General features: G+C 36.3%; 1 protein-coding gene and 1 pseudogene across 1 annotated transcript in view; both read right to left on the bottom strand.

The window, feature by feature from the left end:
* Positions 1 to 664: 664 nt before the first annotated feature.
* On the bottom strand, positions 665 to 1566 carry LOC116751625 (annotated as a pseudogene).
* An 8379-nt stretch (positions 1567 to 9945) lies between these two features.
* The window catches only part of EMB (embigin), a 40867-nt gene continuing 34613 nt past the window's right edge, over positions 9946 to 16199 (bottom strand). The window contains exons 6-9 of the mRNA XM_032627063.1: positions 14141 to 14420; positions 13331 to 13364; positions 10937 to 10991; positions 9946 to 10358 (exon numbers count right to left, since the gene is read on the bottom strand). Coding sequence (XP_032482954.1) covers positions 10341 to 10358; positions 10937 to 10991; positions 13331 to 13364; positions 14141 to 14420 — 387 coding nt within the window. The 3' untranslated portion in view covers positions 9946 to 10340. The remainder of the gene's footprint in view (positions 10359 to 10936; positions 10992 to 13330; positions 13365 to 14140; positions 14421 to 16199) is intronic.

Here is a 16199-nt window from a genome sequence, read left to right as displayed (position 1 = left end):
TGTGGGTTTGTCTATTTCTTCTTTCAGTTCTATTAGTTTTGCTTCACATATTTTGCAACTCTGCTGTTTGGTCTACATTTGCTTGGTGGGTTGATTCTTTTACCATTATGAATTGTCCTTTTCTGTTAATGGTAATTATCTTTGCTCTGACAACCACTTCATTGGATAGTAATAGTCTCCACTCCTGTTTCCTTTTGATTAAAGTTTACATGGCATATATTTCCATCCTTTTACTTTACTGTTTTATCATTGCTTTCTTTTTCTTGCATTCCTGTGGGTTACTAGAACATTTTTTTACATTCCATTTTGATTTATCTATAATAGCTTTGTATATCTTTGTTAGTGGTTTCTCTAGGTATCAAAATGCATAACTTATTACAATTTACTGATGTAGACATTTTACCAGTTTGAGTGTAGAAACTTTATATTCTTTTATGTCCCTTTACACTCCCGTTTATTATGTACACATATTAAATATTTCCTTTACATTTACATTATACTGATCAATGTTGTAATTTTTGCTTTAACGGTAAAAAATAATAGAGAAAATCAAGAGAAGAAAGTCTATTGTATTCACTGATATTTTTATTCTTTTCCATTGTTATTTCTCTCTTCATGATGTTCCAAAATTTCTTCTTTTATAATTGCTTTCTCTTCAGATAACTTTTTTTTTTTTTTTGGTAATAAAATACTGAACTTTATTGAGAAGTTTCAAGCATCAAGAACTGAGGAAGTATTTTTTAGTTCAGTTTATCAAAATACTTCAGTTTTCCAGCTGGATCTGGGATTACTGTTTCACCACCAGGTTTCCAACCACCAGGGCAGACTTCTCCATGTTTATCGGTGTACAGGAATGCTTGAACCAAACGCAGTAGATTTGGTTCACATCTACTCCCAGGAAGGTCATTCAGAGTAATCTGTTTTAGGATTCCTTTGTCATCAGTAATGAAGAGACCTCTAAGAGTATGGCCCGAGTCTTCCAGATATACGCTCTAGTCCTTTGAGATCTGATGGTTCAAATCTGAAAGAAGTGGAATCCTTACTGGCCCAAGTCCTCCTTGTCTTCGAGGGGTATTAATCCAGGCCAAATGGGTAAACTGTGAATCGACAGAGCATGCTACCACTTCAGTGTTTATGGATCTGAATTCCTCAGTTCTATTGCCAAAGAATAACTGATTTCAGTTGGACACACAAAGTGAAATCAAGTGGGTAGAAGAAAAAAAACAGGTATTTCCCACAATAGTCAGTTAACTTCCAGCTGCTTAAATTCTCCATTTATCACAGCTGTTCCTTCCGAATAAGGTGCTGGCTTGGAAATCTTGGCTTTGCTGAGGTGCAGGGAGTGGTTGGCAACCGAAACCTGGGACGCCTACCCACCAGGTACACTTGTCTACACGCATAGAAGTGGCACTCCTCTTCATGGGTTGGGGAACTCTCCTCCACCTCCAAGCCCCACAGAGCTTTGGCCGGCAGCAGGAACAGCAGCAGCAACAGCAGCAGCAGCAGTAGCTTTCGGCTCCAGCCAGGGGCCGAAGTGGTTGCCGGTAGCCGCTGCAGAGCCTCCATGACCACGCGAGGGCAGTTGCACGTCCCTTGGCTCGAGTGCCACTTCTCCCGCCACGAGGCAGCTACAACCGTGCACCCAATGCCCATGTGAGCCGAAGCATGGCGTTGCAAGACCTGCCCCGCCTCCTCATTCCCCCATCCCCTGGGCTCCCCACCTGGCCACATAGGTGTGAGCCCCACCTGCTTACCCCCTGCAGAGAACTTTCTTTAGCCATTCTTTTAGGGTAGGTCTGATGGTGACAAAGTTTTTTAGCTGTCCCTCATTGAGAATGTCTTGATTTCTACTTCATTATTGAAGGATCATTTCACCAGATATAGAACTTTGGATTTACAGTACTTTGAGCATTTGAAAAATGCTGTGACTCTACTTTCTGTGCTTCATGGTTTTTGATAAGAAACCCACTGTCATTCAGTTTGTTTTTGTCCCAGCAGGTAAGGTGTTTCTGTATTGCTGCTTTCAAGATTATTTATTTTTAGTTTTCACAACATGGATTACAGTGTGTCTTGGCATAGATTTCTTTGGGTTTATGGTGCGTTATTTGCACAGCTTCTTGAATCTGTAGGTTTATGTCACTTGCCAAATTTGGGGAAAGTTTCAGCCATTATTTATTTCTCGGAGTACATCTTCAGTGCTGCCATTTCCCTTCTCCTTCTGGGGCTCCAGTAATACAAATGTTTATCTTTTGTTGTTATCCTACAGGTCCCTAAGGCTCTGTCATATTTTTTAGTCTAGATGATCTATGTTGTAGATTGGGCAATTTCTATTGTTGTCTTAAGTATGACTGATTTATTCTTCTATCATCTCCATCCTGCTGTTGAGCTTATCTACTGAGTTTTTTTAAAATTTTCAGTTATTGTATTTTTCAGTTCTAAAATTTCTATTTGGGTCTTCCTTATACCTTCTATTTATTTTCTGATACTTTTTATTTATTTGCTTTTTTTTCATTTGTTCATAAATGCTCACTGAAGCATTTTGATGATGGCTATTTTAAAATCATCATCAGATAATTCTCTTTTCATCATGGTATTGGCATCTGTTGATTGTTTTTTCTTACTCAGCGAGACATTTTCATGATTTATGGTAAAACGAGTGAGGTTTTTTTTGAAACCTGGATACTTTAGGTATTGTGAGACACTTTGGTGGGAAAAGGGGTACTTCACCTGGTTACTGTCAGGTAGAGTTGGAAATCCGAGTTCTTTTGCCTCCATTGACATCCAGGGAAGGAGGGGTACCTTGTCCCTCTAGGATGGAAGTGGGAATTCAGCCTTCCACTGGGAGTGGGAGAGATGCCTTATTACCACCAGGTGGGTTAAAAGTCTCAGCTCCCCACTCAACTTTTGCTGCTGGTTGTGCATGGGGGAGCCACAGTGGTGGTGTTTGGCTGGAGAAGAATAGTTATTTTCTAAATGTCTTTCTGCCTCGCTAGATTTTTCCTTTCCTGGTTCTTTGGCTAAAGAGAGGAGAGCTTTCTGTACCTGAACCCATTGGTTTTTCCAGGCTGTTGGCTTCTCTAGCACCTAGAATCAGGAATCTCATTGGTGTGTCATAACTTGTTTCCCAAAGTTCCTAGTTGATCTGCATTCTTGTCCTCACTTTTCAGAATATTTTACTGTAAATATTAAATATTTACTTATTTAATAAGGCATAGATTGTTAGCTATACTTGGATGGAGAAATAGAGGAAAATATGTCAACTATGTCTTTCCAGACATGGATCTCCCCAATCATTTCTTCTTTTTTTAATCTAGTCACTGCCCAAATACAATTACTCACTCCTTTTAAATTGGCCTCATATGCTTTACAACACAAACACTTCTTTTTTAGCCGTTCATCATTTTAATATATATATTTAATTATTTCAATTAAAGTAAGAGTCAAGTGTAATACATAGTGAAATATGCTATTATTCTCCCTAATGTGTTTTTCTTTTTACCTTGACTGACTGGCAGGACCATTAAAATGCTCTGTTTGGAATATTGATTCTCTTTTGTAGCAGTAGACATTTTCATAGAATACAGATTTTGAAATATTTTGTAACTGTTTTTGCTAAACTAATTGAAAATGACATTGCAGTGTTGGAAAAAAAAATCACCCAGGACAACAAGCAAATATATTCTATACATTAATTTCATTTTAAATGTCCATTTTTGTCAAGGCAACAGTTGTCTTTTAAATTTTCTAAACATACCCTGATATGTTTTGAAAATTCCTTTCTAACTTCCTATCTGATGTGTCAAAATACAGAATCCCAGCTGTAGGCAGTTTTTTTTTGTTGGACTTGAGAAGCACGAATTGTTTTACAAAACTTGAATTTCCTGGGTGTATAATCAAAAATCAAAAAGTCAGTGTTTTCTATTATCTAGTGTCTTTAAATTCACATTTAAGTGATTATTAAAAATTTAAAATACCTTTTATAATACTTAAATTTTTAATTCAGAGTACATTTTATTGAATTTAAATACATATTAGGCATATCCTTTGAGTTAATGCAACAAAAACATTTTTAAACATTCTAATACAAACATTTTCTGTGCTGTTTACATAAATACAGAAAGACATTAATGAGAATTTAGACACACATGCTAAAAAAAAATTACAACTACTAGGAAATATGTCATAATAAACCCATGGTCCTTGATTTAAAAAAAAAAAAAAGTAAAGTTTATGGTCAAATTTCTATCTTAAGAGACACAAAAGCAGTTCATGTCATCATATTTTGTGGTATTTTTAAACCATTACATAGCATGATAGTTAATTATATATGTAATAAGTCTAATATTTTCATTTGTTTATCAAATAAACTTTAGAAAAATAAGAATTTGTGCTAATTATTTTCTGAGGTAAATTACAAATTAAATAGCAAAATCAATTTTTATAAGCAAAAGTTCTTAATAGATAACACACCAAAATAATATATAGATTTTAACCAATACCCTAAACAAGTTTCACTAGCATTCTCCCATTTGGGACATGAGAAATAATGAAATACAAATGTTACAGGTTAATCATGTGATTAAAAGTAATTTTGACAATGTTAGTCATGAGTGATGTTCACTGATTTCATAAGTAAATTTTATTATAAGGGCATAATCAGGCATTCCTGATTTATTGAGAATTATATAGATATTATCATTATGACACATTAATCATGAAGGTAAGCAAGTCCAAAGAATTGTCTAGTTCGTTTCACAGGCCATCAAAAACAGGACTTTCTTTCCCAGCTTCTCTTACAACTTGTGAATCACATTTTCAAATGCTGATACAGTTTAATCATACTACTTTTGAAAAGTAATAAATCTTTAAGCTTACTAAATTGTCTCATTATAGGCACATCTCTATAGTGAAACTCACCTGGCATTTGCTAAAGATAGGTCATTCCTTGGAGGTAAATTTCAAAGTGTTTATTACTCAGAATTGCAGATATTACTGCTGTGCCTAGGCTAGATCATCCATAAAGTACTTAGCTCCTACCTACAGGCTAAAAATGTGACTTACAGTCTGTTTTCTGTTTGTCCTGGTAGAATTACAAATAGCACTTTATTTCATTCTCAGTGTTTGGATGATAAATTTTATCACACTAGTTATTGAGAAAACAATAAAGACTCTCAAACAGAAGTATATTGATTCCCCAGCACCACTGCAGGAACACAAGTATGCCACAGAATAGGTTCTGTAGGCCTTAAGAATAAAATTATGGAACTTATTATTTAACTGACCATCGAAAGGAGTGAAATTTTTTTTAAAGAAAGACAGTTAATAGATAATGGCCTCATTTTTCTAAGAAGCACCTAAGTAGCAGGCCAAAGCTGTTCAACGTAGTTAAACCTAGACTCTTGAGGAGGACTCCTTGGATTTCAATCCCAGATCCAAATACCTAATCTCTCAAGCTTCACTTTCCTCATCTATAAAAAAGTAGTTAATAGTTTCTGTAGCATAAGATGATGTGGAAATTAAATGAGATAACACATTTCAAAGTATTTAGCACAGTACCTGTCACATGCTAAGCACTCAACAAATGTGTTTATTACTATTTAATAATATGATATACCCTCAATAAAGAACTCAGCTGATAAACTGAGCATGTAACTGACCTTTCAGGTATACTGCAAATACATTCCTAAATATCACATGAAAGAAATGCACATAGATAGTTCCAGTTTTCTTTCTATCTATGCTAGAGAAGATAAACTCACAATTAATCAAAATCAAAGTAGACAGTACATAAATATGTATAATTTAAGATTCCAAAATAATTGAGTCATTCATTTATTTTTCAGTCATTCAATATATATAAATTCAGAGAAAGCTATAATAGGTCAGTGTGCCTTTTAATTAATACTGGAACACACACTTGAACTTGCTGCCACCTAAACATGCTAACGGGAAGCAAGTCCCTAATTCATTGCATAACTTGTTCAGTTAGAGAAGATTCATCTTCTATAAAGAAGTAGATATTCAGTAAATAATTTGCATAAATCTATTTAAATGCCTCAAAGATGAAAACCCAGGGAATAAGTGAGCAGAACTGACATTCTTTTTCTTTTGATGAATTTAATTAACGACAAACTTTCAGTGACCAAAACTAACCAACGAAAGCTTTCTAAAAAATATATTTAATACAAATTTTGAATTGGATTCTGAGGTACTCTTGAGGTACTCTGAGATATTCTTGAGGTATTGGCAGGGAGGAGGAAAGAGAAAATTAGTGGAGTGGACACTAATATCTACAGTACCATGCAAAGAACTACAATTACTAAAATTCTTTATGTATATAAAGTCAATACACTGTATTATTAAAATAAAGATTGGGCTTCCCTGGTGGTGCAGTGGTTGGGAGTCCGTCTGCCGATACAGGGGACACAGGTTCGTGCCCCGGTCCGGGAGAATCCTACATGACGTGGAGCGGCAGGGCCCGTGAGCCATGGCCGCTGGGCCTGCATGTCCGGAGCCTGTGCTCCGCGGTGGGGGAGGCCACAGCAGTGAGAGGCCCGCGTACCGCAAAAAAAAAATAATAATAAATAAAAATAAAATAAAGGAAAAAAATAAGGTTAACATTTGCACTGCCTATGAAAAATAAAGGACAATAGAAACTTCTTCTTTTAAGTTTTTTTGATGTGGACCATTTTTTAAGTCTTTATTGAATTTGTTACAATATTGCTTCTGTTTTATGTTTTGGTTTTTTGGCCGGGAGGCATATGGATCTTAGCTTCCTGACCAGGGATCAGGGATCAAACCCGCACCCCCTCCATTGGTAGGCGAAGTCTTAACCTCTGGACTGCCAGGGAAGTCCCAATAGGAATTTAGATAAGTTGAAAGCAACATACCCTGTATAATAGTTTAGGAATCAGAACTCCCTTTGCTCATTTGATTATTACACATTATTAAAATCTGACAGGACGTTTTATTCTATTATTACTGTTTTTCAAAGAAGTAGAAGCAAACAATGAAGTTTTAAAGGCTTGTTTATCTCTGTTATTTTGTTTCAATTCTGAAGTCATAATTTAGACTTTTCTAAAAATAAGTATAACTTTATGAAATTTGATGTTTACCTGTACATTTATCCAATGCACCACACACTTCATGGCATCTCCAATGTACCCTCTCTGTGGTAGGTATGGGATACAGAAATAAAAGCAGAATCCAGGAAGGAGACATATAAGTGCATATTTATAATACAGGGTAATAAGCACAAAGAAACATGGAGTTATTTGAGCCCATAAGATGGCACATACTCAGCTGGGTATGAGGGATCTGCCAGGAAGTAACATCAGATTAAAGTCTTGAAAGCTGAACTTGAGTTCATCAAAAGGGAGGAGCACAGGGGGCAGCATTCTGGACAGACTCTCTATGTCAAGGCTAAATCAAGACAGTGGGAAAGGATTCACAATTTGGAAACTGCAATACTAAGATATGGCAAAGGTGAGCCTGTAGAGCTTTGTCATGGAAGCTGCCACATTAAGCTACATAGTGAGATTTGTGTTTCAGAAATATGGCCCAGCAGCAATGCAAAAAATGATTAACCGAAGATGAGACTGAGGTAGGAAAATCAAGACCTTAGCTGTTGCAGCTGGCGAGCATAGGGTAGGGGAAGCAGTGGGTGGATTAATGAGCTATTAAAAAGGCCAAAGGAATAGAGACTCATGACTAATAAACATTAGTTAATAGAGAAGAAAATAGCACAGTGAGCTCTAGGTTTTGGCCTGGGTAACTAGATGCTGAGAAAAAAGGGAAAGACTGCAAAGAGAAGATTTACATTAGAGCATAAACTGAATATGAAAATATCTGGGAATTTTAAGACATCATTAAATCTACTTATTATGCTGCAAAACTCTGTTAGCTAGAAAGATTGATAGAATTTCCCAAGGTGTCTAATATATAAACGTGGAGTAGTTTTCCTACTTCAGCTTTTCTGCTTGCTTAGTATTTTCAGTTGGTCATTTCAATTTACAACTGGTCATTTTTGGTTAATCCATTCATCTCCGTGAGGTTAGTTAATGGAAGCATTCCATTTTTAACCTAACAGTGGTGGAATAATTTTCTGGAAGTTCTCCAGAGAGACTCTGAAAAGCCAAAGTTCAACTTTAATTTTCTGAGTACCTTTTCTGCTTAAAGTTACTGAAGTGAATTGTCTTTGCTAGGAAAAATAGCAAGCATTAACACTTAAAAATTCAATTTACTACATAAATATTTCAGATTATTTTACATTGGGGTAGCAATTTTTCTTGCTTGAGAACCATTTTGTGATGGCACAAGAGAAGAATGTGTACTGCATATGAGCTACAATTGGGGATTTGTATATGTCCAGTCACAAATACATTGTTTTGAATTGGACTTAGTCAAATAGCAGGTCTGAATAATTTTTCACTGAATTCAAATTGTTTAGATTAATAAGTGAACTGCTTGGTTGTCTGCTATCATATAGATACCACCCAAGATCATTTTATCAAATTAATAATTAATTAAACCAAAACAAATGCCTGGCTTATTGCTTTAAAACAAGAATAAGATGAAACTTGCCATTACTTAAATGATGTAGTCTATTCAACAAAACTTGTGTCAACAGTTAACATGCTTTACACAAAACACTGCTGCAACAAAATGAGTAGCTTCCAAGTGACACTTTATGTGTATTATTTATACTAGTAATATTTTCATCATTAGTTAAGATGCCATATAAAGTATAATTTTTCACTACCTGAATTTTATTATAATTTTCTCAGCCAGAACATCATATAAATGTCTAAAAAGTATTTTTTTCAAATAATTGAACACCTCTTTTTCAAGCTTTAATCCCCTAGTCACCAAGATCATGGGTTCTTTGCCCCCATCCCAAATCCTTCCCTCTTTGCCTGTGATTGTTCGGAACCCTGCTGCACTGTGAGCAGGGGGACATCAGAACCAAGGGCCCCCCAGCAGGTTTCACATCACTGTCTTCAACCTAACCTAGTATCCTGCCATATGATGTTAATGTTACATTCAAAACCATTAACAACTTTTCATGTCTATTCAGATTTCATTGGACTTATAGTGATTTTTATAAAATAGTTCAGTTATATATGCAATAGAAACAAAGTATTCTATTTTAAAGAAAAGTCTAAGTTACTGGCAGCAACGTAGAACTGCTTTAGTACTTCTTGATTTCAGACAAAGGCATTAGTATTATAAACCAGTAATAATTCATTTTTAGATATTTAGCCAGCCATGGATACCAGGAAATCATGAAGCACGGAAGCATGTCAGTAGCAGTGCTACATCCCGTCTGTGTGAACCTGTACCCTACAACATCAACACCAGCTGTCACTTAAGAAATCCAAAACCCATAGCTTTAAAAAAATGTTCTCCAGGGGGCTTCCCTGGTGGCGCAGTGGTTGAGGGTCCGCCTGCTGATGCAGGGGACACGGGTTCGTGCCCCGGTCCAGGAGGATCCCACATGCCGCGGAGCGGCTGGGCCCGTGAGCCACGGCCACTGAGCCTGTGCGTCCGGAGCCTGTGCTCCGCAACGGGAGAAGCCACGGCGGTGAGAGGCCCACGTACCACAAAGAAAAAAAATAAAAAAACGTTCTCCAGAAAGACTAAATATCACTTTAGCCTGGTGTGGGAAAACAGTGGCGATGAGTGGAATGAGATTAGGAAACCTGCTTTCGTGGTGATGGAGATTTGGGGCAAGTGTATGGTTTTATTTCCTTGCCTTAAACCAATATTTTTGTAGGAAAAGTACGTTTTTCTTATGGACATTGTACAGTAACCATTATTAACAAAGGTAGAAAGTGCTAATTTCCCCTTGAGGACACTTTTTTTCAATATGACTGAAGGATGAACTTTACATGAAAATTATTACAAATACTTCTACACCTAGTAAACATGATTGGGAAAAAAAGCTTTTTAAGACAAATGGCAAAGGGTTTGTCTTTAATGAATTCTTTGGTTATAAACAGGTCTTGAGTGACATTCGCTCTGTGTAGTATTTGGTTTTGCTGGTGTCTGTTCTGTGGGTCACTTGAGGACTAGAATGAAATTAATTGTCCTGGGTTACAGCTCATAGAACATACTTAATACAATTTACCTTGCTTTAATGTAAAATAATAATAGAATGAAAATATATCTTTAGATCTGAAATAGCATATATTATTTACAAAGCTACTGCTGAGCATCTTGCATAAACTTTTCATCCTTTTAAAAATAAAAATTCACGTGTTCTTAACAGGAAGCAGAAACAAAACTGAAATCCAAACTCTTTGACATCTTCCTGTGACTCTTGACATCATGTTTCTCATTCACTGGCCCACAGATTCCTGAGTTACATAAAGCATAATGAAACATAATTAGCATAACCTGGTTATTCTATAATAACTTATTATCACTTTAGCAAAGCAAAAATGTCTGGAAGAGGTGATGCAAACTACTGCCAAAACCAACAGTTCCTATTCTAAATACTCAAGGAAAAAAATGTTTATGAACTGTGAAAATTTTGATTCTAATCAGTGAAGAAAATAAGCTAATATTGATTCATTCATAGCACCAAGTATATGGGAATATGTGACAATAAAATAGGAGAATCCAGAAAAACAGAGAGGGAAAAAAAATAAGACTACATAAAAAATTGTAAAAGAAACTAGCCTGTGGTGACAAAGGAAACAATATATATCTGCAGTGTAATAGATTCACTTTTAGATTAGTTGTTACATGTTCTCTGGTGGAAAAAAGATGCTTATTTTTGTGTAACTATGTATATTCTCCTATAATATTGTTTAAAAAAGCATATCCAAGCACATAGTGAATGACTAGGTCTTTTTAAAACTAAAAAATGTAGATGGATTAATGGCCTATGCATATTGAATTTTATTTGGAATACCATTTTGAAGCAACTTACATTTTTTCTGTGCCTGGGGGCATTATTTTCTATACCATTGCTATCATCTGATTTCCTGTAGAGAAAACAAGAAAGAAAATTACTAGATGTTTACATTGCATAAAACTAAGGTCAGTACACCACTTATATCATGGCCATCAGGTTAAAATTTAAAAGGTCAATACAGACAGAATTTATTCTTCCTAAAAATGTTTTACTCATAGTGTTGATTTTATTTGTATGCCATTGCTTGGAGAGGAACTGTTGCCACAGATGACAGTGACAGAGGCCTGTTTCTTTTATGCAGAGGGAGAATTGCTTCTCCCCAAGCATGAGTGGAGGCTTGGGTATATAGCCTAACTTATATGTTGCTTTGACACATGCAAGATAATAGCCAATCAGGAGCTCAGCCAGTATGTGCAATACAGGTGCTGTAATTCAGCATGTTTATTACATTGAATTAGAGGTTAAACATGGTTCTTTATCTACCCAATGTGCATCAGAGTAAGACCACAATGTGGGCTCCAGATTCTTAAGGAAAACTAAACTAGGTTACAAGGGTATATAATAAATACCCTTCTAGATGTTATTGGCAGGCTTGAGCTCATTAAACTAGTACCACCAGATAATAAATTCAACAACCTAATCGGCTGTCTAAAAATTTGGCGGATGGGGCAGGTAGGTTAAATATTGTGTGAAATTGTGTGGGTTAAATATCTGGGTGGATCAGATAAACGCTGTTTGAAATGACTCGCTTGTTTTGATGTTATATGCTTATTTAGTAGTGTACTATTTTTAAAAGTCATTTTCACCAAGAAATTCTATGAATCGCTGGTATCTAAACACATATATAAGCATCAAATATAAAATGTATTGATAAACAATATTCTCTGTAAAGAAAAATTTATCTCCTAAACTAAAAATTCTAAAAACAGCATTGGTGAAAAGTTGCTCTAAATGAGTACAAGTGCCCTTGATACTTGATTTAAATCTAAAGATACTGAAATAACCTAAAGATGAGAAATGTGACTGCAAGGGACTGGATAGAAACACTGGGGAGGCTGAGCTGGGAGAACAAAAGAATCCAGGCAAGGGAGTAGTTGTTTCAAATACCTGAATGACGGTCATGTTTTTTATATGACTCTGAGTATAAGAAAGGTAATCAATACATGGGAACCAGAAAGATAAAATGTTCAAATCAATACAAACAAGATGTCCAAGTTCTCCGGAAAGAGATTCAAATTCCTTCCAACCATGACAGTCTCTGATTCTAAGACAACACTTTTTTCCTATCTGGGGTTATGGAACTCCTGACCCATAAAATAATTATTTTATGCCCTTAATTATTATTTTATGCTCTTAATTTAGAAGTTCATATCCTGTTGATTTAAGTTACCTGCCATGTGTGAACTGAGTAAAAAATAACTATTTGAATAATGTCTACGAATCTGCATGACAGCTGTCCGCCCCACTCCTGCTCTTTAACCGTGGCTATAGCACTCACACCTCAGAGCCCTTGTTGACTGAAAAAGATAAACTTCACGTGTCATTTTGGGTTGGTAATAGTTGCTCAGCCCTCCCATTTCCTAGGTTTCTTTCGGCTCCTTTAATCTGGTCTCATTTTCTTGGTCCCCAGCCCTTGGCAGTGTTACTTGGACTTTAAGCACCTCTCTCACTAGGCTCCACTGTCAGTTCTCTGGCTTGATGGGCCCAGTAACTCCCATGTTCACCAAACCAAATGATATCCCTGGTAATTTTCTTCCTAGTTCTCCTCATGCTCCGCTTCAACTCCAAACAAAGGAGACTGTAACAGAAATATGCCACAATTTGTGTTCCTTCAAAACTAATGACACACAATTCTAGCCCAGTGATTTTCAACACTGAATTCTGAGAATCAGAATCAGTGATAGGCACTTTAAAGAAATACAGATGCCCAGGCACCCATTCCAGAGGTTCTGATCTAAGATATCCAGTTAGGTCTGAGTAACTGTAATTTTAAGGAGCATCCTAAGTGATCAAAAATATAGCCAGGGTTGAGAATCATTGCTTTACACAAATAATACTTCCTCATGGTTCTTGAGTGCCTCCTGTGCATCAAAGCCTATGCTAAGGATTTTTACACATAGAAAGTCATTTAATCCAGAAACCTTATGTGGTAAGTAATATCATTAAACCCATTTTGTTGAAGAGAAAACTGAAGCACAGAGAGGTGAAAGTAAGTGGTGGAGGGGGATTCTGTTGCATGCAGGTAAATGCCAAATGCCATTCTTCACCACAACATGGACATCTATAGAAAATAACACACACGTTATATACTCTTGTACTTTTTTCCTCTAACTGCAAACATTTTATTTAATTTCATATTTATTTGTATTTTACGCATGTGAAAATTAACCTATAAAAAATAATACTTACAGCTGTTCAATTTGTTCAAATTCCTTCCCATCATCTGTGTAACAAAAGAAGAATTTAACTCTTAAGATTGCTTTATTATTCTTACAAAGCATATATGCTCAATTCTACTCTCCCCTGAATTCAACATCCCCTGACTGCCTGTGCTGTTTTCCCGCTCTGGAATGAGAGAGATGGGCCCCATCAGACAGCTGCCCCTCCATCATGTCCACTCCTTCCCTGCTCTCCTGACTTGCAAAATTGCCTGCAGTTTTGATCAAGCATTCTGGTGCCTGGGATCATCAAAAATAGAACTGACTGATTTGTAATTATTTAAGTTATGAAAAATTTAGTACAAAATCAGGAAAAAATATAGAATATAAAATAAATTTTCTTAGGGGACTATTGGTTTCTCAGTCTGTTATCCATCAGCCACAGGCAGAAAGCTGGCAGGCAGTGTCTTTTATGAGAATTTCAGAATGTTTGATAAAACATTTTTAAAAATGAGTTATCTAAATGAAAGTATAATTGTCTTTGAGATCTTTTATATTAAGCTAATGCAGAATTTTCTAATATTCCAGTACCAGTGCACATATCACTTAATTGGTGTGCTGGTCCCAGTAACACCAAAGAAAAGGGAAAAAAGGTATATTTTAACATTAAAATTTTTAGGAAGTTGATACAGGAAGACCATCAATATAAGCTCATAGCTCACTGTCACCATTGTTATTAACATAAATACCACTACAAAAAACAAAAGTTAGATTTTTTTCTAAAGCTACCATAATGGATTAAGTCATAACATGAGAATTATCTAAAAAAAAGAAATCCTACCTGAGTGCTTCTTTTTCTTTTGGGTGTACATTTCAAAAAGCAGAATAATAGCCACTAAAAGAACCACCTCAACAGCTATTCCAAGAAATGCTTTGAGAGGCACCCAATAACTCAGCACGACAAGTTCAATGCGTTCTTCACTCTCGCCTAATTGGAATATTGCATGGCACCAGTAAGATCCCTGATCTTCCTCTGAAAGTTGCATTATCTTGAGCCTTGTTTCATTAGCATTTTTTCCATTGATCACATACTTATTGTTCATTGGAACACCAACAGGAACCTAATAGAAGGAGACATTAAAATCCATTCCTATCATATTGCATAAAAGATTCATGTCCTGAATGATCTAGTTTTGAGTGAAGGCTACAAGATAGTACCAAGAAAACTGCTTACCAGAAAAAGGGCATTAGGGACTTCCCTGGTGGCGCAGTGGTTAAGAATCCGCCTGCCAATGCAGAGGACAGGGGTTCGAGCCTGGGCCAGGGCAACTAAGCCTGTATGCCTCAGTTACTGAGCCTGTGCTCTAGAGCCTGCTAGCCACACCTGCTGAGCCCGCGAGCCATGACTACTGAAGCCCGCGCACCTAGAGCCCGTGCTCCACAACAACAGAAGCCACCGCAATGAGAAGCCCGCGCACCGCAACGAAGAGTAGAACCCGCTTGCCGCAACTAGAGAAACCACGAGCGCAGCAACGAAGATCCAATGCAGCCAAAAAAAAAAATAAATTTATTAAAGAAGGGAGCACATTAAAGTATGTGAGAAGTTATACATACAGAGCTCAAGTCTTACCATAGTTTGATCTTTCAAAGGTAGCAAACAAAGGAAAAGTACACTTTTGCTTTAACTACTTAGCACTGAATGTTTGAAACTACAGTGTGCAAGTCATCGTGGGTAAATATTCTATGCAAATTAGAAATACAGAAATTTTCCTGCCATCTGGGTTTCATGTTACAATCCCTGACTAGTTCAGAATACTTCCTCCTTCACAATTGCAGGCATACATTCATTAAATCAACTATTAAATTAATGAAGCTATTATATTTGATCATTCCTGTAAAGGAAGTTCACTGGCTCATGGCATTGGGAGTTCCTCAAACTGGAACTGAAGATGAAATCTTCAGGCCTTTGAAACTGATGTAGAAGAAATGGTAGAAATCCCTCTAAGCCTGGTATACATGGTGGTCTGTGCACCTTCTGTCTTCTCTCATAGCTGAATTTCTCTCTCTTTCTGACATGTTGGCTTCTGAGATTCACTGGGTTTTCCTCAGCCTTTTAAGATCCATACTAAGCTATTTGGTGGCTAATTTATTTAATCCATTTAAATTAAATTTTATTCTCAGGCCATTTGATGCCTTCATTGCTCTATCACTCAACTGCACTGCTCAGTAAATGCTAATTTGCATACAAATATTCTTGGAGGTTACCTGATGAAGAACTGTCTGTGAGTTTATTATTTGCCCAAAAAATTATAGCAACCTGGCTCACTGTGCACAGCATTGCCTATGATGCTTGTTACAAATGTACTCTAACTCAGAGCTGATAAATCAAAGTACTGCATGTTTAATAGGTGCCCCAGGTGAGTCTGATGAAGATGATGGTTCGCCTACTTTTTGAAAAAACACTTGACCTAAAGTTTTGACTTGCACCCTCTTCCCTGCACTTTTCTCATATCCTAACATAACCCATGCTTAGGGCCAAATTGAGAGAAACTTAGTATAGCAAATGGAGAGAAGTACAGACTACATTCTAAAAGTTTAATATAATTAGACAAGCTTTTTCTGTCTAGTATCACATATGCATAAATAAATTAGGCTATGTAATTCAGAAACTATGTCTGTTACTTGTTTTTACATGCTCTTTAAAAATATTTCTATACACAAAATGATTGCCTTTCCTAATCATCAATAACAAGATAAGTACAAATATTAATAGTTTAAATCTACTCCTAAGTGATTTGGAGCTATCTCTTTGAAAACTCAAACCAATCACAGAATCGGTAACTCACCCTTTTAAGTCATTCCCTCTGTCGTCAACAGTCTACAATAGCATCAATATTGTC

This window comes from Phocoena sinus, chromosome 3 (assembly GCF_008692025.1).
Source record: "Phocoena sinus isolate mPhoSin1 chromosome 3, mPhoSin1.pri, whole genome shotgun sequence".
NCBI lineage: Eukaryota > Metazoa > Chordata > Mammalia > Artiodactyla > Phocoenidae > Phocoena > Phocoena sinus.
This window is presented reverse-complemented; position numbering and strand designations above follow the sequence as displayed.